The sequence below is a fragment of the Pecten maximus genome, chromosome 18 (genome assembly GCF_902652985.1).
Source record: "Pecten maximus chromosome 18, xPecMax1.1, whole genome shotgun sequence".
NCBI lineage: Eukaryota > Metazoa > Mollusca > Bivalvia > Pectinida > Pectinidae > Pecten > Pecten maximus.
Genome location: NC_047032.1, coordinates 20060567 through 20083651, shown reverse-complemented (window position 1 = coordinate 20083651; position 23085 = coordinate 20060567). Strand labels below are relative to the sequence as shown.

The window sequence follows — 23085 nt, the reverse complement described above, 5'->3', positions numbered from 1 at the left end:
TTACTGTTACAGGTGCGAATATGACGCTATCTCATGAAGGGAGGTAACTATGACAAACCGCGCCCTATTCATATTAGAAAAGACGATCTGATGAAACCAGAATGGGGAAAAAAAGCTAAGCAAGATGACTTTACAATAATCAATTTGCGGAAAAAAGATATATTGAGTTAACATTCTTCGTAAAAATATCCATCTTCATTTTTTTAAATTCTTTTTTCTTAAATTTTTTTTTTTTTTTAGAAAGTTATTTTGTCGGGCCATTTGCCGTAATATAATATATTTTGAATATATATCTTGTTCTGTTTACAAAGCAAGGTGATATACAAGTCTCTAGTTTAACGCAAAAGTAATGAGAATATTTTGGATTCAATCAGAGTAGTTTAATAATAAAGTATTGGTGAACATGAACAAATGTTCAGGTGCAAATGGACACCTACATTTAAAACTAAACACGTGTTAGAACATATATATACAGTTCAAATACTATTAGCTCTAATATAATTACAGGTGTAATTTGATGACTAAACAAGAATAACATGGAAATAACAAAATACACTAAATCATACTGCATACAGACCGGTCTTCTCTCGGTTCTACTGACATGATTGATGAATTAAAGTATATTAAAGTAAGTATGATCTTGGTATTGTTTAGCGACATGTTAAAATTTGTTTACATTCAAGTTTGGTTAAATATTTCTGCAATGGAGAGATACATTTTAGAGCTTGGGTTTAACCGATCGGAGCAATGGAAAAAGAATTGCAATTCATCATCAAGTAAACTAAATTTATATTCTTTGCAATGTTTTTTGAATCTGCTTTTGTATACAGAACGTTAAATATCAGTCATGCAGTAATTAAGCTTATCAAAGATGACCAGACTAGGATTTCAGAACAATAAAAATGACATGAATTACATTGTAATAACGTGTACTTTTCCTTTATCTACTGGAACAATCACGACAGGAAATTCAAATTTTTATCTTCGGATCCCCAACACACAGCGCACATGGCGTTCACGTTTTTTATGAACGTCGATGTGGCGCAGCGGTTTAAGCTGTGGGTATTTCTGGCTGGGCGATTGGGTGCCGTACTAGTTCGTGAGTTCAGTCGAGGCCCGGTCAGGGCACGATATCGAGTCATATAACTGAACGGACCTCGAACTCACGATCTACAATCGCTAAGCCTGAAAATGCCGACAGGTTATACCATTGTGCCACACTTAGATGGTCGGCCCGATACTTAGATGGTATGTATACATGTACAGATAGATGCGAATTATATACATGTATGCCTTTTCAGAAAGATGAGACGATCTTCACCGTCATGACAGACTACACAGACTCACTGGGGATACCCCACACAACACATGGCCTACGTACCTTCGTGCGTTGATCTCTGGATGTTTTACACGTACATGTATACAATTATAATTACAACATGCATTGTATTTCTTTCGTTTATAAAAAAAAACAAAAAAAAACTAGTTGTTCTTGAATTTTGACTTATAATTTTTGGCTTTATTCTTTTAATATAATGTATAACTTGTGAAGATATGGGACCTCCACAAGTCATTGTATTGAATACCTGGCTGGTACTTCATGACCGACTCTGATCCAAAGGTAAATATATCTGTACAGTAAGGTTGAGACGCAGTAATTGTGCTCAAATTGTGAACGAATCGAATAACTTACCTGTTTATTTGCCATCATATCAAAACCACTCTCGAGGTAACAGAGTCCCTGGTCACCACAGCTACTGTATGTTACAACAACGCCAGTATTGCAAACCAAGTTGTCATTTATTCGTGGAGAAATATCAATCCAGTTGTGACGAGGTCGAAAATGTCAGTTACAAGTTGAGAGATGCGGTTCCAAGTGCGAGTTGGGAATCGGAAAGTGCGATTCTGCGAGTAGAAAGTGAAGTAATGAGAGTTGGAAATCGCGAATCGAAAAGTGCGAATTATGAGTTGAGAAATGAGAATTGTGAGTAAGGATATTCGAATTTGAAAGCGTCAGTTGCATAAGAAATGAGGGTTGCGATTTGGGGTTATGCTAGTTTGGAATTAGAACGTGCATGTAACGAGTTGAGAAATACCGGTTACGAATCGGAAAGGGCGAATTGCGAGTTGGAAAGTGCCATTGTTTAAGTTTTGAGTTGAGAAATGCGATTTGCGAGTAGGAAATTCGAGTTGATATCTTCGTAGTTGTGAACTGTGCTGTAACTCGCCGAGAGAACGTTGGCCAGTCTCCTAAAATATTACATATACCCTCGTAAAATTACTCAAGAAATGAGAGAAATTGAGAGAAAAGTGGTCATAAACGTACAGAATCTCATGGAAATGTGCCTATAATAAAAATACAAGAAGAACTGAAGTGTTAGTACTTCAGCTAGCTAAAGGTCTCTGGCTGTTTTTTGGTTCTGATGCCCTGTCATAAGTTTCTCGCCGTGTTATCCTCTAGCCTTGTTGGAGTAAAGTGTTAGCAGTATCCCTCTCCTGAAGATCGAACCACAGGGGCTTGTTACAAAGGGTATGACATATATGGGATGTGTTGTGTAGGGACATGTATCCCTACAAGACCCATACCATACGTCATAGCATTTGTGACGAACCCCTGTGGTCAAGTTTAGTTTGCAATTACAAAATGTAGTTTCATTTCCCAGAAGGATAACGATATATCACAGGTGCCTGACTCGTTTTATAAAATAATAACATATAAGAGTACATATGACCTCATTTATATGTACTCTTGTATGTTATTATTTTATAAAACGAGTCAGGCACCTGTGGATATATCGCCAAATGTAGGACGCCTACGTATTCCACAGGAAGAGGATGGTCAAGAAAAAGTTGTCTACATCTGGTTTAATTCGGACATTATAGGCGAAAATGCTCATTTGTTATGTTTTCGGTACCACAATCACAAATAGGACTTCATCAACGACTTCTTTCTTCTAAAAGGTGATCCTTGAGAGTACTGCATTGCATTCATAATCCTGGAATGTTCTAGTCTGTGGCCATTAATAGGGTGTAGAGCTATTTATAAAGTGATGGATAATTTTTACACGTGAAGGCGGGGAATTCCAGAGATCAATAGATGAAGATAGAAAAGAGTCTTTGTATAACTGTGTTCTACACGCAACTGAACGGAAGCTTTCTGTATCTCTTGTATAAGTTTGTTTGGTTTGTTTTTGTTTAACGTCCTAAGCCGGAGTACCCGGAGAAAATCCACCGGCCTACGGTCAGTACCTGGCAACTGCCCCATGTAGGTTTCGAACTCGCAAACCAGAGGTGGAGGGCTAGTGATAAAGTGTCGGTGCACCTTAACCACTCGGCCACCGCGGCCCCTATCCCTTGTGTAATGGATATGCATGTCAGGTTGGCGCAGTGGAAGTAGATCAGCGAGATAGGACGGTGATAATCCGTGAATTATTTGATGGACTTAAATAATCTTGTTGTGCTTCAGTCTGGTGGAAAGATTTGTCCTCCAGTGTCGCTTTATACTCTATCAATACTTTAAGTTTGGTTCATCCAGCTACAGTTCCAGCCACTTCTAACTGAAGATTTTATAACATTACTGATTTTTGTCATTTTATCCCACACAATATTTGCGTTGTTATTTTTCTTAGTGACTTCTGAAATTCAACAAAGTATCAAGGATGAATCCAAACTTAAGACAAAGTTTATGAAGCAGTTATGATGAGGTTGAAAATATGACAAGTTTGCACAATCTTGGCAGCCCGTATGGACAGACGAAACAGAATTCATCCATAGGTCATTTCTGTCAGATTATGTAAATAAAATGTAAAATTGTTTAGATAGGGTTCTTTATTATCATTCCATTTTCATAATCAATCGTATACAATTGATATTATGTATAACTAGTATATACAGATTCTCTAGGTAGATATATGTAGGTGACAAAGACACAGATCACATGTTTTCACATACATACATGTAGTACCAGGTCAGACCAAATAATCACATTTACAAACAATATGCACACATACATTTGTATCAGAAAAAAACATTCTCAGAGAAAAGGATGTGAATATTACAAAAACAATATCAACAAAGCATTGGAAACATCTAAAAGGTCTTATTGGTACAACCCCTAAAACTGACCCAAATTGTGGGCTCCAAAATTCTGACCAGATCCTGTTAATGGTAAGCTGTCTACTGCTCTTCAAAGGCCAGGGATTTGTCAAATACAGTGAGGACGATAAAGGTTTTGTCACCCAAATATGGTGACATGTCAATTCATGTAAATTGGTCAAATTATAGAAGCTACATCATTTAATTCAGTTGAAATGTTGTCAACTGCTTAGTTTTAGGGTACTGGATCTAACCTTAAATGGTGGACATCACACAAAATCTCAACCCTCGGCTAAAATATGCCAAAATAGAATTTCTTAAAATACATGTAGTGGAAGTCACCTTGACCTACAACCCTGAAACTCAAAATTATCTCGGATTTCATGGTTCTTTATAAAGGTGAGAATTTTATTAAAAAAAACAACCCACAATTAATGAAGACACTAGACCACTGATGAATGGACAATATGTATTTAGAGGACCATATATATTACAACTAGGTCTAAATAATAAGTAATAACACTGTTTTATAGCAGTTAATTGCTACTGTTTTGTTTAAACTCCAAACAAATCATGATTAAAATCATAATAGTTATCAATGTATATGTAACAAGATTGGTTCCTCAATGTAAGTTATTGAACCCCCTATTGTACCAGTCATTGTTAGTCCAATACTGTACAGGCATTGCTATTATTGATCTTGTATAAATGGACATCTTATGTCTTATACTCTGCAGGGAAATAAAATGAATTCCAGCCCACAGTGTATGTATGTAGTACCATGGTTACTGTAGCAGCAGACCAAGGGACATAACTCTCCTACTTATCCGAGACAGACCAAGGGACATAACTCTCTTAATTATCTGAGAAAACAAATTGCGTTTAGGTAATTTGAATTGATTGCTGTGGGGTTTTTTTAAGATCAAGAGACATTTGTATCTTAATATCTATCACAAATCACATGTATAGAAGGCAGTATATACCCTTAACCTACAAAAAACACACACAATTTTTAAAGTGATGTGAAAGGCAGCAGTATTAATTTGACTTTGTTAATTTCTAACAATGTACATGCATCACGTATCAAATTCTTATTTTTGAACTTTTTCTTAAAATACGAAAACAATCATGTATGTTTTATAAATATTACACTTCATATCAAAGACTTGTGTTTGGTAAAGCAGGTATTTGTTTTCAAACACCAACAATTTAATTTTTCAAACGCCAACAATTTAATTTTTCAGTGTAAGACTTCTTCCCATGACTTTTCCCTATCCATAATGCTGATAAGAATATAAACAGTATATTAAGTACCTGTACATGGTGACCACAAAGTGCTTATAGAATACAAAATTATTCATTAATTTCTCTTAACAGCTTACAGAAGCTTAGAAAAGACATCAGTAAGTTTGTTTGTTTTCTGTGTTATTTGTCCTGTGAACAGCCGGGATTATCAGTCAGGGCCCAAACTTAATTATGTCAACCTATTGCTGTATTAACAAGGATGCATATAATTCTTAATAATACATTGAATATTTTCAACCTTCTAATCAGTAATTTCATATTTCAAACAACATGTATAAGCTTAGAAAAAAAAAATCAATAAGGATATCTAGTAAATGAGTTCATAAATTTCTGAAACAACTAATTAATTATGTTTAAAAATAAATTCTACAGTACTCTGAGCTTAGGAAAAACATCTATGGCTTATTGGCCACTGCCAAACACATGAAGTCCTCGTAACTTAATCTTATATTGCCTTGCCTCTGTGGGTCACGTGACATGAAATTGTCTGTCAGTGTTTTTAACATCACACATGCTTGAATGAAGTTATCCAGTGTTAGTTGTCTTCGGCCCATCGTGTCAAACTTACAAACGACTAGGGTAGCAAATTGTGGTGATACACTGTAGCCCATTCTCTGGAAAGCTGCAACGGAAAGAAGAGTATTATTAACTTTATATATTTACATGTATCAGGCCATATATATATACATAACACCTGCAGGTATCCTCCCTGATACATTACACCAGGTATCCTCCAGATACATAACACCAGGTATCCTCCCTGATACACAACACCAGGTATCCTGATACATAACACCAGGTATCCTCCCTGATACATAACACCAGGTATCCTCCTGATACATAACACCAGGTATCCTCCCCGATACATAATAACAGGTATCCTCCAGATACATAACACCAGGTATCCTCCCTGATATATAACACCAGGTATCCTGATACATAACACCAGATATCCTCCTGATACATAACACCAGGTATCCTCCCTGATACATAACACCAGGTATCCTGATACATAACACCAGGTATCCTCCCTGATACATAACACCAGGTATCCTGATACATAACACCAGGTATCCTCCCTGATACATAACACCAGGTATCCCCCAGATACATAACACCAGGTATCCTCCCTGATACATAACACCAGGTATCCTCCCTGATACACAACACCAGGTATCCTCCCTGATACATAACACCAGGTATCCCCGATCCAGATACATAACACCAGGTATCCTCCCTGATACATCACACCAGGTATCCTCCTGATACATAACACCAGGTATCCTCCCTGATACATAACACCAGGTATCCTCCTGATACATAACACCGGGTATCCTCCCTGATACATAACACCGGGTATCCTCCCTGATACATAACACCAGGTATCCTCCCTGATACATAACACCAGGTATCCTCCTGATACATAACACCAGGTATCCTCCCCGATACATAACACCAGGTATCCTCCTGATACATAACACCAGGTATCCTCCCTGATACATAACACCAGGTATCCTCCCCGATACATAACACCAGGTATCCTCCTGATACATAACACCAGGTATCCTCCCTGATACATAACACCAGGTATCCTCCCTGATACATAACACCAGGTATCCTCCTGATACATAACACCAGGTATCCTCCCTGATACACAACACCAGGTATCCCGATACATAACACCAGGTATCCTCCTGATACATAACAACGGGTATCCTCCCTGATACATAACACCAGGTATCCTCCCTGATACATAACACCAGGTATCCTGATACATAACACCAGGTATCCTCCTGATACACAACACCAGGTATCCTCCCTGATACACAACACCAGGTATCCTGATACATAACACCAGGTATCCTCCTGATACATAACACCTGGTATCCCCCTGATACATAACACCTGGTATCCTCCCTGATACATAACAACAGGTATCCTCCCTGATACATAACACCAGGTATCCTCCCTGATACATAACACCAGGTATCCTCCCTGATACATAACACCAGGTATCCTCCCTGATACATAACACCAGGTATCCTCCCTGATACACAACACCAGGTATCCTCCCTGATACATAACACCAGGTATCCTCCCTGATACACAACATCAGGTATCCCTCCTGATACATAACACCAGGTATCCTCCCTGATACACAACACCAGGTATCCTGATACATAACACCATGTATCCTCCCTGATGCATCACACCAGGTATCCTCCTGATACATAACACCAGGTATCCTCCTGATACACAACACCAGGTATCCTGATACATAACACCAGGTATCCTCCCTGATACATAACACCAGGTATCCTCCCTGATACATAACACCAGGTATCCTCCTGATACATAACACCAGGTATCCTCCCTGATACATAACACCAGGTATCCTCCCTGATACATAACAACAGGTATCCTCCCTGATACATCACACCAGGTATCCTCCTGATACATAACACCAGGTATCGTCCTGATACACAACACCAGGTATCCTGATACATAACACCAGGTATCCTCCCTGATACATAACACCAGGTATCCTCCCTGATACATAACACCAGGTATCCTCCTGATACATAACACCAGGTATCCTCCCTGATACATAACACCAGGTATCCTCCCTGATACATAACAACAGGTATCCTCCCTGATATATAACACCAGGTATCCTCCCTGATACATAACACCAGGTATCCTCCCTGATACATAACACCAGGTATCCTCCTGATACATAACACCAGGTATCCTCCTGATACATAACACCAGGTATCCTCCCTGATACATAACACCAGGTATCCTCCTGATACATAACACCAGGTATCCTCCTGATACATAACACCAGGTATCCTCCCTGATACATAACACCAGGTATCCTCCTGATACATAACACCAGGTATCCTCCCTGATACATAACACCAGGTATCCTCCCCGATACATAACACCAGGTATCCTCCTGATACATAACATCAGGTATCCTCCCCGAGTGATATATAACATCAGTTATTCTCCAGTTTTTCCATCGAAGTAGTTGAAAATGATAAATAATCTCTTTTACACTATCTCACCTTCATAAAAAGTTATCCAAAGAGCGTGATCTAAAGTGGATTTTATTTGTTTTACAATTATTTACAATCGCATTTCTTTTTCTCTACTTTGGGGATATTTTCTCCTGTTCTATTTTTTCTTGTTTCATGTCATATTTTATTCATAGAAGAAAAACACCTGATGAGAAATAAATACCCTTTATGGTTAGTAAGTAAAACAGGTCTTTGTAATAAACAGGCAATCCATTTGATAGATACAGTTGGGAACATGTAGACTTCTTACCTCCAGTCAGCTCGTGAGCCTCAATGGAGCCTGTCCTGTTCAGATCTGTCTGCTCAAACACTCCCTTCCACTGCTGGATGTAATTCCACAAGGCAGAAAATTCGTGTAGATTGATAGTTCCTGAGAAATCGCGATCAAACATTCCTAAAACAGAAAAAGATTATTCAGTTTTCTGAAGGACATTATCACCTACCTTTAACCTGACTGATAGCAATATTTATATTTATATGAATCACAGATATGGAATTCCAGGTAAATCTTGATGCCCTCCATCAGCTGATCTAAAGTAATAGGAAGTAATGATGAAACAACATAATTCGCTGACTGGGTTGAACTTTGGAATAATTAGTTGCTTAAAATAGGTCAAACGTAATGCTCCAGGTCAGCAGTTAGGCAAATGTAGTAGTGTGGAATGGTCTTGTCACAAGGAGTACACATGTAGTAGGGGAGGCCTATATATTAATGTATCTAGTTTTTAAATTACCAGCCAGCTCATCAGTGACATGCATTAGACTGGTGTATTCTCCAGTATTCTTTAGAATTGTGAAGTCACCAGGTCACTTCTGGTTATCACTATCATGCTGTGTATTAACAGGAACCAGGATAGTCGAGTACATAAAAAACTTTGCATGAGCATGTGTGTGTGCCGCAGGCGTAATCTTTGGTATAAGATTGGCTCATGTATTCAGCAGATAGTCAAACGGATTAGTTTCCAGAGGTGTGCCACATTTCTTAGCTAGGTAATACTCAGCACTGGGTGGATGGATGTATAATTATAGCGTTACCTTTGTCTGTCCTGTCCCGTCCCGATGCATTGTAATAAGCTAATCTCAGGAACCGCTTACATGATCCTCACCAAACTGTGTTTTGGGGTGTCAAGTGGCAGCGAAGGCATTTATGTCTTAAATGTCTTTTGTCTTATGTCTTTTAAAAGAAGGTCAAATGTCACAGTCAAGGTCAGCAGGTCTACAAATATAGTACCAATGGAAAGGTCTAGTCAGAAGGAACACGCGTTTCAAATACAAACACATGGGGATTTGGGGAGGAGGGCGGCAAACGGCAATTTGCCTCTGGATTTTGCTCCAGTGAGCTAATAAATTTTTTTTTTAATGCAGCTGTTAAGCTTGTGATCAACATTTTCACAAAGTTTTTCATAAATCAAGCAGTCTAGAGTCTTCAAAATAAAGTGAGACCAGGTGGAATTAGCAATGTCTTACATGTATATATGAACATTACCTACATGGTGACAATGATGGCCTGCCTACATGGTGACAATGATGGCCTACCTACATGGTGACAACGATGGCCTACCTACATGGTGACAATGATGGACTATCTACCTGGTGACGATGATGGCCTACCTACTACCTACATGGTGACAATGATGGACTACCTACATGGTGACAATGATGGCCTACCTACATGGTGATGATGATGGCCTACCTACATGGTGATGATGATGGCCTACCTACATGGTGACAATGATGGCCTACCTACATGGTGACAATGATGGCCTACCTACATGGTGACGATGATGGCCTACCTACTACCTACATGGTGACGATGATGGCCTACCTACTACCTACATGGTGACAATGATGGCCTACCTACATGGTGAAAGCCTACCTACATGTTGACAATGATGGCCTACCTACATGGTGACGATGATGGCCTACCTATATGGTATCAATGATGGCCTACCTACATAGTGATGATGATGGCCTACCTACATGTACATGGTGATGATGATGGCCTACCTACATGTACATGGCGACGATGATGGCCTACCTACATGATGACAATGATGGCCTACCTACATGGTGATGGCCTACCTACATGTTGACAATGATGGCCTACCTACATGGTGACGATGATGGCCTACCTACATGGTGATGATGATGATGGCCTACCTACATGGTGACAATGATGGCCTACCTACAAGGTGACAATGATGGCCTACCTACATGGTGACGATGATGGCCTACCTACATGGTGACAATGATGGCCTACCTACATGTACATGGTGACAATGATGGCCTACCTACATGGTGATGATGATGACCTACCTACATGGTGACAATGATGGCCTACCTACATGTACATGGTGATGATGATGGCCTACCTACATGTACATGGTGACGATGATGGCCTACCTACATGGTGACAATGATGGCCTACCTACATGGTGATGATGATGGCCTACCTACATGGTGATGATGATGGCCTACCTACATGGTGATGATGATGACCTACCTACATGGTGACAATGATGGCCTACCTACATGGTGATGATGATGGCCTACCTACATGGTGACGATGATGGCCTACCTACATGTACATGGTGATGATGATGGCCTACCTACATGGTGACAATGATGGACTACCTACCTGGTGACGATGATGGCCTATCTACTACCTACATGGTGACAATGATGGCCTACCTACATGGTGATGATGATGGCCTACCTACATGGTGACAATAATGGCCTACCTACATGGTGACAATGATGGCCTACCTACATGGTGATGGCCTACCTACATGGTGACAATGATGGCCTACCTACATGGTGACAATGATGGCCTACCTACATGTACATGGTGACGATGATGGCCTACCTATATGGTGATGATGATGGCCTACCTACATGGTGATGGCCTACCTACATGGTGACAATGATGGCCTACCTACATGGTGACAATGATGGCCTATCTACATGTACATGGTGACAATGATGGCCTACCTACATGGTGATGATGATGGCCTACCTACATGGTGATGATGATGGCCTACCTACATGGTGACGATGATGGCCTACCTACATGGTGACAATGATGGCCTACCTACATGGTGATGATGATGGCCTACCTACATGGTGATGTTGATGGTCTACCTACATGTGACGATGATGGCCTACCTACATGGTGAAGGCCTACCTACATGGTGACAATGATGGCCTACCTACATGGTGACAATGATGGCCTACCTACATGGCGATGGCCTACCTACATGGTGACAATGATGGCCTACCTACATGGTGACAATGATGGCCTACCTACATGGTGATGGCCTACCTACATGGTGACAATGATGGCCTATCTACATGGTGACAATGATGGCCTACCTACATGGTGACAATGATGGCCTACCTACATGGTGACGATGATGGCCTACCTACATGGTGACAATGATGGCCTACCTACATGGTGACAATGATGGCCTACCTACATGGTGATGATGATGGCCTACCTACATGGTGACAATGATGGCCTACCTACATAGTGACAATGATGGCCTACCTACATGGTGACAATGATGGCCTACCTACATGGTGACAATGATGGCCTATTGAAGCCTTACCTATCATAAGCCTAGTAGTTTCTGCATTGAAGTGAGACCAGTTTCCATTTACAAGGGCCTGCTGGAGCTCTATGGCTGTAATTTGTCCACTCCGATCAGCATCCACGGCTGTGAACCATTGATATACCTGGGGGTCGATTCCAGGTGGTGGTCCTACAACAGGGAATGATTATATTTATTAAAGGTCTGGAAACATTTTATACAACAATACAGCTTAAAGTTGATGTCACAATAACTATGTTACAAGATTGTCTCTGTAGAGAGAAACTTACTGTCCACATTAAAATTTGCCCTGTTATAATAAATCATTATATAGACATCAATTTGAGAGTATTCACTTATAACCTGCGATAAAGAGAAACTTACACCTGTGGCTATATAATATGGAATTTTAAAAATCCTTGTTCAATAAATTGATATGTGAGGCTGCTGACAATCAAGCATACCAAGTTATTGATATACAATGGATATAAATGTATAATATAGCCAACTCTGCATTGACATACATTTTTTTCTCGATATATATACATGAATGAATGAATTATCTATCAAAGGGATAACTAAAACAAACACAATATTTTACAGTTCGTTACTTTTTTATTTAACTTATCGAACTGTTTCATATTCTATGACTGTTTGTGATTGTTTTGTAAGTTACTTGTGTCTTAATAAATGTGAAGATTCCCCCAAAAATTCGACAATTTGATTACTTGTCTGTACTGTTGTTAGTTGTTAGGATCCAGTACCTATCCTATTGTTATTACTTACTAGACTCTATATAGACAACACACAGAGGAAGACTTCCTGTGGTATGGCATTATCTGCTCCAGGTAAACAATTAAATACTTAGTATAACTAATCGTCAGTATGATTTTGTATTCCTGTACACTTGACTGTGAGGTTTTGATAATTAAATAGAACTTCCCTACATTTCAAAGAATTGATGGTCTCTTTTCAGAAATCCCAAATTTTCATTTAATGGATTGAAAATTGTTTTATATCTCTCCATACCTCAACGCATTTAAACGAATCCCTGAGGTAAAAATTCTGGAATACCTTTCATGATTAGATATTTTTCTGTCCAGATCAGAAACAGAGCTAAGAATAACTGTTTCTTTCAAATTGTAATGCTCTTCCCCATTTTCTTTCATTCCAATTTCCACCATTGTGGGTTTTCTCCTCCAATTTCTTCCTATTATGATGTGACCGCGTGGGGTGTCCTGCTGGGTGTCTTCGGCAGTATGCTTCAGTGAGGTAGCACTATAAATCGGCAAAAGTTCCCGCCCATCACAAGGAGACATAACACTTAGCTTACCGCAGCCTCCCAAAACACACATACGCACTCAGCACACGCATGCATATCGCATGCATGGGAGGCCGTCCTTAAATGACCTTAGCTGTTGATAGGACGTTAAACAAATAAAACCAAACCAAACCTTGTTGAGTGGACCGCTGTGATCACCTTGCAGTTGCAGTCGAAAGTGTCGGGTAAAAGAATATTTTGCTCTATAATGTTTGAGTACAATACAATTCCCCTCCTAATAGTTATAATGTATAGATATACATACAGTATATATATATATATATATATACAAACAGAAGAACTAAATAATTTTCATATATGAATGATTGTAGATTACATACCTCCCATGGGAGCTCCTCCATAGGGCGGCTGTCCTGGCATCCCAGGGGCACCATATGGAGCACCCTGGGGAGGGGCATACTGTGCTGGGGGTGGGGCTCCATAACCTGGCTGTCCTGGGTACTGACCTGGAGGTGGTGCACCGTAAGGGGCCTGGCCATAGGGTTGCTGCAAACAAGCGAGACTTCTCTGTACTAAGTCTCAAATACTCTCATAAATAAGAGATTATGAGTACATATACTCAACCGTTCACTTATAGACAAACACTGAGAAAACAATAACATAATCATGATCTGCAACATGGCTTTCGCTCCACATGTTCATGGGAGACACAACTCATCTTTTACATACAAGACCTTGCACAAAACAAAAATATAACAAACAGACAGACATTTTCCTCATGGACTTTGCCAACATTTTTGAAAAAGTCTCGCACAAATGATTACAGTATAATTTAAAATAATATGGCATTACACAGACAATACACTTGCATGGATCTCCAACTTCTTAACACAACTCATCCAAACAATAGTTCTTGAAGGCAAGACATCAAACAAAATACATCTTATGTCTCAAGGAACCTGTTTGGGCCCAATCCTATACCTATAATGTATAAATAACTTCCTAGAATACACCATACACAGTACATTCAGGTTATCTGATGACAGCATTAATATTCTATACAAAATAATCAAGAGTGAAGATGACACACACTAACTACATGTTTAGAATTAATAATTTATCAAGATTTAGATGCAACAAAAAAAGAGAAAATGTCTGTAAGACATAAATGCCCCCATGCCACTTGACACCTGATCATGAAACCTCAGATTGGCTCACAAAATTCCATCAAGACAAATGCACTGTACACACTATCTTATCAAAACGAACACAGAAAAAAAAAATTCTTACAAACTTCAGAACGATACATTAAAATCAGTCAACTCTGAACAATGAATGGGGCTCAGTGTCACAATGCAAAATAACCTCAAATGGGACCAATACCACAACTATTTAATTATAACATCAAATGCAAACAAATCTTTATGCCTTTAAGAATTAACTCAATAACATAAACCAACTAGAAAAGGAATAACAAAGATCAGCTAGATCAATCAACAACAAATATCATAGCACAAACTACACCACTCCATACACACACAACAAAAACCAACCCATATATACCTTTCTACAAATCATACATCACCAAGCACAGGTTAATCTAGAATTTGGAAAATACTACCCATTAGAAATTAATAGGAAATGAAGGGCTGCAGTGTCTTGAATTATTCTTTAAATTTTACAGCTATTCTTTGCTATGATTCTTACATATTTCAACAAAATTTCCCTATCTGATTATGGGATTTTCTTGATGGGGAATTACATAATTTCGGTATTAAAAATGGTAGCCATATTTAAACAGAAATATCCTCACTCCCGCAGACCAAATGTAACTTATTGGGTGAACTTGATTCTGACGTGCCGGTTTGCCGGCGGCAAGACAGATAGGCAGAACAATTACTTGAATGTGTCCCGAATATGTGCGCGCAATTTCGGCACCTGCCGATCAGCGTAAATTCCTGCCGGTTTGGAAGCACCGGCAAAAAAGATGGTGAAGTGTTCAACCGAATGATTAGATTAAATGAGAAGTTAAAGAATATCAACTTGTTTTGAGTCTTTTAGGCTATTTCATTCATATATATTGTAAAATACACGTATGTTGATATTTTGATTGTTCTGCAGCGTTAGATGTTTACAATGCTTTTGGAATATGTTTATTCATAAATAAATATGTATAATAAATAAAAATAAATATGTTTCAGTCAATGTTGGTCATATTGCAATTAAGCCGCTTTGCTTGAATGTATGTGCTGACGGCAAGCTCCAAACCGGCAAACGGCACAAAAGGCAGGCTAGAATCAAGTTCGCCCATTGTAAGCCGGCTGTATGTCACACATTAGGCTAGAAGATACTCATACGGGTGAATATACTGTTCAAGTTTAGTGATTCCACTATTTACAGAAGTTAAACAACATATTTTCATTAGATATGGACAACTCGGACTCGGTGAATAGGCTGTGTACGTTGTCCGAGCCTCCTTTCAACTTCCAGTAGGCCTACTGTCATAACTTCATAAGAGAACATTTTCCTGACAGAATGAGGAAGTGAGCATAATTAGGTCACAATATTTTGTCAAAATTGTCACATATGTATGGCAACAACGGATTTTTTTCGGATGTAAGCAAAGCAAAAAGCCAACAACATCCCCGAAATAGTCAATGATTGAGAATGAAATACATTGACAGTGGAGTGGATATTCCGTACGTACCTGACCGTAGGGATGCGCCATTTTGAATGTATAAAATACAGATGTATTAAGAAGCGAACAACTTTTTATGTAATATCAGTAATTATATTGAAAAAAATAGTATTCTATGATCAAATGTTATTTGATAATTTAAAAATATCTTTTAGCAATTTTGTGATTATATCTTTAAGTAAAGTATAGTTTTACATTTATTTTATTCCGCTTTAATTTTATTTCTTAATTTGAATACCACCGATGTACACACCACGATAACGCCCCTTATATTTGCTTCACCTGTACTGTGCACCTGTACAGCTGATCTGGTTAAACCATGATGTTGAATTGTCAGGGACTCAATCTTCATTCAGTTACAGCATTTTTGTTTGCCGCCATTTTCTTTTTCGCCCAAAAAGTAAGTTTATCTAAACACTTCATCATGCAGGGACCACGCGTACGCGTACGTATCTCTATAAATTCGATCCTGATTTGAATGTCAGACGTTTCGCCCCAAAATTGTTTTGCACCCGGACGTAGGACCTACCCAAATGATAAAAATATCAGAAATGACGTTTCGCACCAACCAGAGATATGTTTATCACAGAGACAAATAAAAGAAATACAACAAATCGAAATAGAATAGTCGAAATACACGAATTATTTAGTGGGGAAAGGTAAGATTATTTTTAACAAGAAATATCTTTTTAAAAAGATCAATGGCATAGTTTCAATGGCGGTTATAATGTAAATCTACTGGTGAAATCAACGAACTAATGCGTTTCAGCACGGATAACAAAACTATATCAGTTTGAATCATTTTTGGTGATAATAAGACTGCATTTAAATCAGGAATATAATTTTTTCAATGTGTCATTTGAAAAAAGATACATCCACTTATTCAGCTTGCATTCGATCTTAACTTTGTTTCGTTTTTAACTGCATATCTGCATTTTGCATTTACCGCTACATTAACCAATCACATACTTCATTTTGACCTGTAACGCCACCTGTCGCGTCATATCCGGGGCAAAAAGAATGTTATACGACTATGCCGAAAAAGTTAAGTTTTTCAGGTGCACGGTACCGGCTGGCCAGGCTTTCGAAGCAAAACCACATCTTCTCACCTGTAAATATTCCTTTGGTTTCGCAGTCGCTCATGCAGAATCTTAACTCTTAATGAACATGATTTCTGGCAAAACACGCGCGAAACACTAAAGGCCGGGTTGTTTTCGCTACACTTGGATTGGATGAAATACGAGAAGAAATTACTGCTCATAAAGAGCGACCTGATTTTTGTAAGGAGCACATTGAATTTGTTTTATGATGGTTACATCGGAATGGAATCATTATTTTCCATCATGTCGTCCATCACATGTGCATTGCACCTGGTGACCGCTATATATTCGGAATACCCTAAAGTCTGAAAGCCCGTTAGTCTGAAGACTGTAATCCGAAGGCCTGATAACTAGTCCGAAAATAGGTAATATTGTAACATAGATAAATTGTTATATACATAATGTACATATATGGATGGTTCCCATTGAGTATAGCATATGTATCACAAGTATGAAAGAATATATAATATATTATAATATATAGTAAAACTTGTAGATACTTTGTGTATTAATTGAATAGGCCTGAAAACGTAAGCGAAACACATCAAATTAAATTGTCGTGTTGAATATAGTTTTCAACTAGATATATATATATAAATGGTATGTGATAAAATGAAATCGAAACCGAAAGAAAAAAATCTTCATGCAAAAAAGCGCAGGGATCAGTAAAATACTCTTTGACGTGGTGTCGTCCTGCCACGCATGATTTTCTCTCTTTTTATTCGCGTCGTGTCTGGGTTTTTTCGCGCCAAATCTTTATCTATAAAAGTTTCCTTTGAAGCATTTGACATTTATTCTTTTATAAACTAGTTAATGATTTTTAGAAATAAGATTTTTTTTCAATCGTTTTAAGTTACAAGTAATGCTTACATAAAACCATTTATGAACACTGCTATACCACATGTATTAATACTGTATTTACCTATAATCGGACTATCGGGCCATCGGACTAAAAGGCATTTGGAATATAAGGGTGTCACTTTGCGGCTGAAGCTGACCATCGTGTTATAATGAAATGGTTTTTAAATGCTTTGTTGTTGAATGATGATGAGATGAATTGATGAATGATGACTGACGCCGTAGACTCTTCTTCATATTTATTTATATGCATGTTCTATACATATACATTGTATATATATACATGGCAGGTATTTTTACAATGTATGTCCAGTGATAGAGAGTTGTAAAGTGTGTCTCCGCCCGGCCTACTGGCCGGGACTGTCCCGAGGATCTGTCACCTATGGTCCAAAAGCTGTCTCTCTCTTCTCTTGTCTCACTGCTTCTTTATATACTAGGGACGATGTTAATTACATAATCCAAATCACTTAATACTTAGGTAAATATATAACTTGTGTCCAAATAGACAGAGTTCTTCTGTAAATGGTATTGTATACCCAGGGGCAGTGTCCGTGTCAACAGGTAGTAGCCACGTCTACACATATATTGCCCTTTGGACATACCGTGCCCTCTGAATATAAACTTCCGTATCATAATTTTGATATATTTTGAAATAAAACATTTTATTACATTTTTGTCAGTGAAATATAGAAATTTATCAAACTAATAAAACTTATATTTTCACTGCAGCGATGAGCAGTGAAAATATAAGATTTTGCAGTGAAAATATAAAGTTTTGCAGTGAAAATATAAAGTTTTGCAGTGAAAATATAAGTTTTGCAATGAAAATATAAGTTTTCCGTTTTTGACCAATGAGTGCGGACCTTTGTATTCACCTCGTTGAAACTTGCCGATTTTTCCAATCGAAGCGGAGATAGATAAATTGGTTATTCTGCTGTATTTCTGAAATTTTCAGACTAGTTTTTGACAAAATACTCACTAGACGTTAGCTATTCGTGCACAGATTCACCGATAACAGCAGAAAACGCTAAAATTGCGCTGATCAGTCCTTTCAAAATGGCGCCGTCAAGTTGACGTGGATCGAGTAACGTCACAAAGAGATGACGTCATTACTGATTCCCGCACTTTTTAACACTATTAATTTTTCGATGTTTTTAATTTAGTTTTTCAGTTTATGAAATGCAATAAAAAGAAAATTGAATGGTTTCCCCTTAAATATAACATATATTTCACTCGTATGACAGAATATTTCGATATTTTCCACTCGTGCTTCGCACTCGTGAAAATATCGATATTCTGTCATACTCGTGAAATATATGTTATATTAAACGGGAAACCATTCAATATCCTCTATATACTTCATTCGTCCCTTTGTCAAAAAATATTTCAAATTAGATATAATTTGACATCATATTACTGAATTTTAAAATAAAACATTATACTTCAGTATAACTGAAACACACGATGCCTTATGTAAATGTCTTGATATATTATATAACATATTTGATACTATGTAATGCGAAGCATATAAGAGTAATTTTGCAAACTAGACAATGCGCTGTACAAATGTGTATTAGCATTAGTCATCTAAAGGGGAACAACGTGTTACTCATTATAAAATGGAAATTTATCTGGAAAACCTCGCCAGTCAGGAGGGGAAGATAAGGTAACTGAAGATCAGATTTCTTAATGAATATGATAAAAATATTAATGTGTGATTGATTTATTACGGTTTCTGATCAACAAGATCAATGACTGTGAAAATATGGTGAAATTTTGTGTTATGGTAGTAATTGTGTTTTGTATTGAAACATTGATTGGATAGGGTTTCTGATGAACTAGAGTAACAATGTCTATGAATGAAGCGAAACTGTTTAGAACTTAATAAACATTTTTGTCCACAAGACTCTTCATAATAAGCTTTTCTAGAGTTTCCCCAATTACACTTGTTAAACTCACAGGTCTGTAATTTCCAGGATTCCACTTTGATCCTATTTTGATATAGCCGTTATAACTGCCTCCTCCAATATTTGGGACAACTTTTCTTGTGATTAGGATTTATTGAAGATGTCTGCCAAGGGTCAACGTACAGTAGGTTCATTCGTAGCTCTTTTAAAACTCTTTGGTGAATATTGTCTGTTCACATTCAGATTTGAAAACAAATGTTCGACTATTTGAGGATCACAGACTATTTCCTCTATAGGGTCGCTTATCGGTCTGTAATTTAAATCTGGAAATTCCCCTCGAATTCTTTGTTGCTGTCGTTTGTTGCCATTTTTTATCATCCCCATTTAGCCCCTTAACATTTTTGAAACGTTGGTATATTAAATGTTTATACAATTCAGTTGGTTTTGATAAAGTGATTGAATAAAATGAAACAAAAACGCATCTTTTTGTCATTTTTTTGTCACCTGCAAAAATGGGTCAACACACAAGTATCAATTACTGCATTGGGTGCAAACTGTCACATATTGGGTGCAAAATGTCACATATTGGGTGCGAGCTGTCACATATATGGGATGCGAGCTGACACGTATATTGGGTGCGAGCTGACACATATATGGGATGCGAACTGTCACATACATGGGGTGCGAAATGTCACATACATGGGGTGCGAAATGTCTCATACATGGGGTGCGAACTGTCACATACATGGGGTGCGAACTGTCACATACATGGGGTTTTAGCTGTCACATACATGGAGTGTGAAACATCACATACATGGAGTGTGAAACATCGCATACATTGGGTGTGAAACATAGCATACATTGGATGTGAAACATCGCATACATTGGGTTTGAAACATCACATACATTGGGTGTGAAACATCGCGTACATTGGGTGTGAAACATCGCATACATTGGGTTTGAAACATCACATACATTGGGTGTAAAACATCGCGTACATTGGGTGTGAAACATCGCGTACATTGGGTGTGAAACATCACATACATTGGGTGTAAAACATCGCGTACATTGGGTGTGAAACATCGCGTACATTGGGTGTGAAACATCGCATACATTGGGTTTGAAACATCGCATATATTGGGTTTGAAACATCACATACATTGGGTGTGAAACATCGCATACATTGGGTTTGAAACATCGCATATATTGGGTTTGAAACATCACATACATTGGGTGTGAAACATCACATACATTGGGTTTGAAACATCACATACATTGGGTGTGAAACATCGCATACATCGGGTGTGAAACATCGCATACATTGGATGTGAAACATCGCATACATTGGGTGTGAAACATCGCATACATTGGGTGTGAAACATCGCATACATTGGGTGTGAAACATCGCATACATCGGGTGTGAAACATCGCATACATTGGGTGTGAAACATCGCATACATTGGGTGTGAAACATCGCATACATTGGGTGTGAAACATCAGTCTTTCTTACTAGTATAGGGACAAACTCTGAAGTTACGAGGTATTTCCCTACTGTCTGTATTTCAACTTCTACAAGCTGTTTGTGTGAAGACTGACGTAATTTTACTCACCTGCCCCAAGAGCAAGAGAACTGATGCCGTGGCGGAGCGTCCGCCGCTGTCCGGCCGTCGTCAACTTTTCCATTTAAACAACTTCTTCTCAATAACCAAGAGGCCCAGAGACCTAATATTGGGCCTGTAGCATACTTTGATGAAGGGATTCCAAGTTTGTTCGAATGAATAAAGTTGACCTTCATTCAAGTTAACGGTTGTCAAATAGGCTAAACTCATTTAAACGACTTCTTCTCAATAACCAAGAGGCCCATGGAGTTGATATTGGGTATGTAGCCTGCTGGGTGAAGGGCTACAAAGTCTGTTCAAATAAATGAACTTGACAAGACTTTCATGGTCACGGGGTCAAATAGGCTGAACTCTTTAAACAGCTTCTTCTCAGTAACCAATAGAGAGATATGATATTTGGCGTGTAACATACTTGGGTGAAGGCTTGGAAGTTTGTTCAATTGGATGACCTTGACCTTGATTTACGATTGGAAGACTTAGATTGGCCAACATATTTAAACGACATCTTTTTCAAATAACTACGAAGCCTTGAGATCATACATCTGGTCTCTGATACACTTGTTCTTAATTATGTTTATTTATAAAAAGGATCACTGGATAGCAATGAGCGATTCGGGCCGATTGTGCCTTTGTTTATATTTTTCAAGAAACATGTTTTAATGAGGCTGTAAAGAGACGTGATCTCAATAATGTGTTGGTATACCAGGTACTTCGACAAAGTAGAGAAATAAAGCTGACAATCCTGTTTAGAAATACCATGTTTCACTAAAGCCAAAACATCAGGCATACCAAGATAACTTAGTTCAAGTTTAATAGACACCGCTCATTATATAACAAAGTTGTTTAAGATCACTGCACTCTACTGTACATAATCTCGATAATATGCATTCAGTATACAAATGTTAAAATGTTGAAAGTTTACACAAATACTTCCAAAATTATAACTTGTCTTGAAATCAAAAGAGGAAATCAGCTTTACTCGAAATAGCCCATCATTGCGTCCGGAATGGATCTTCAAACTCCTTTTCTTTTTTTCTTTTTTTTTTCTTCAAAAATCCAGATGAAGATGTTCAACGTCTTGGTGCTTTGTGAAATCCCCGCACTTCACAGGCATAGTTAGCTACCCTACCCCGTGACAACAACTGCTTCTGGGTTGCGTTAAAATTTCCATTAGAATTGTGTTTCACTCTCAAATAAGAGGGAGTCTATAGACCCAAGTATGACACCATTATACTTCCATTATTTCATTTCCATGAGAAATGAGAACTTTTTAAAAACTACGAATTAAGTTTTCTCAACGTAACCTGACCAAGACCACTTCTTAGTATATGATACGAGGGATGATTGATATGTTGTGAGCCTCGTATTGAATGAGTTACTCAAGGAACTCAGGTATTCTCTGACTATATAGGGCTGTGTACCCAAGGACTGGTCTCAGTTGGTTAGTTTATATCGACGAGGTAGCACTCTAACGTAAACAAGATAAGCGGCTTTTGCAAACTGGACAAAATCGGTTAGAGATAGGATCAAAGATTCTGTCATTGCCTT

The 23085-nt window shown here is 38.1% G+C and overlaps 2 protein-coding genes across 3 annotated transcripts in view; one reads left to right on the top strand and one right to left on the bottom strand.

The window, feature by feature from the left end:
- Positions 1-3810: 3810 nt before the first annotated feature.
- Positions 3811-16420, bottom strand: LOC117316396 (peflin-like). 2 transcript variants are annotated; one of them, XM_033870940.1, is made up of 5 exons: positions 16307-16420; positions 13736-13901; positions 12092-12244; positions 8734-8877; positions 3811-6022 (listed from the first exon to the last, which is right to left on the bottom strand). In XM_033870940.1, exons 1-5 carry the CDS (start codon positions 16403-16405, stop codon positions 5796-5798), a joined length of 789 nt encoding a protein of 262 aa, XP_033726831.1. In that variant the 5' UTR covers positions 16406-16420; the 3' UTR covers positions 3811-5795. The 2 variants fall into 2 exon arrangements, with proteins under 2 accessions (XP_033726831.1, XP_033726832.1); XM_033870941.1 differs by lacking the exon at positions 16307-16420 and adding an exon at positions 16063-16092.
- The window catches only part of LOC117316395 (NPC intracellular cholesterol transporter 1-like), a 23906-nt gene continuing 17162 nt past the window's right edge, over positions 16342-23085 (top strand). The window contains exon 1 of the mRNA XM_033870939.1: positions 16342-16453. Coding sequence (XP_033726830.1) covers positions 16373-16453 — 81 coding nt within the window. The 5' untranslated portion in view covers positions 16342-16372. The remainder of the gene's footprint in view (positions 16454-23085) is intronic.

Excerpts from the sequence above, each read along its gene's own strand:
- LOC117316396 (XM_033870940.1), bottom strand. The coding sequence starts at position 16,405 with ATGAAGATTGAGTCCCTGACAATTCAACATCATGGTTTAACCAGATCA. Across the intron at positions 8,878-12,091 it reads AACTACTAGGCTTATGATAG|GAATGTTTGATCGCGATTTC; the intron begins GTAAGGCTTCAA and ends TTTCTGTTTTAG. Across the intron at positions 6,023-8,733 it reads GGCTCACGAGCTGACTGGAG|CTTTCCAGAGAATGGGCTAC; the intron begins GTAAGAAGTCTA and ends TTTCCGTTGCAG.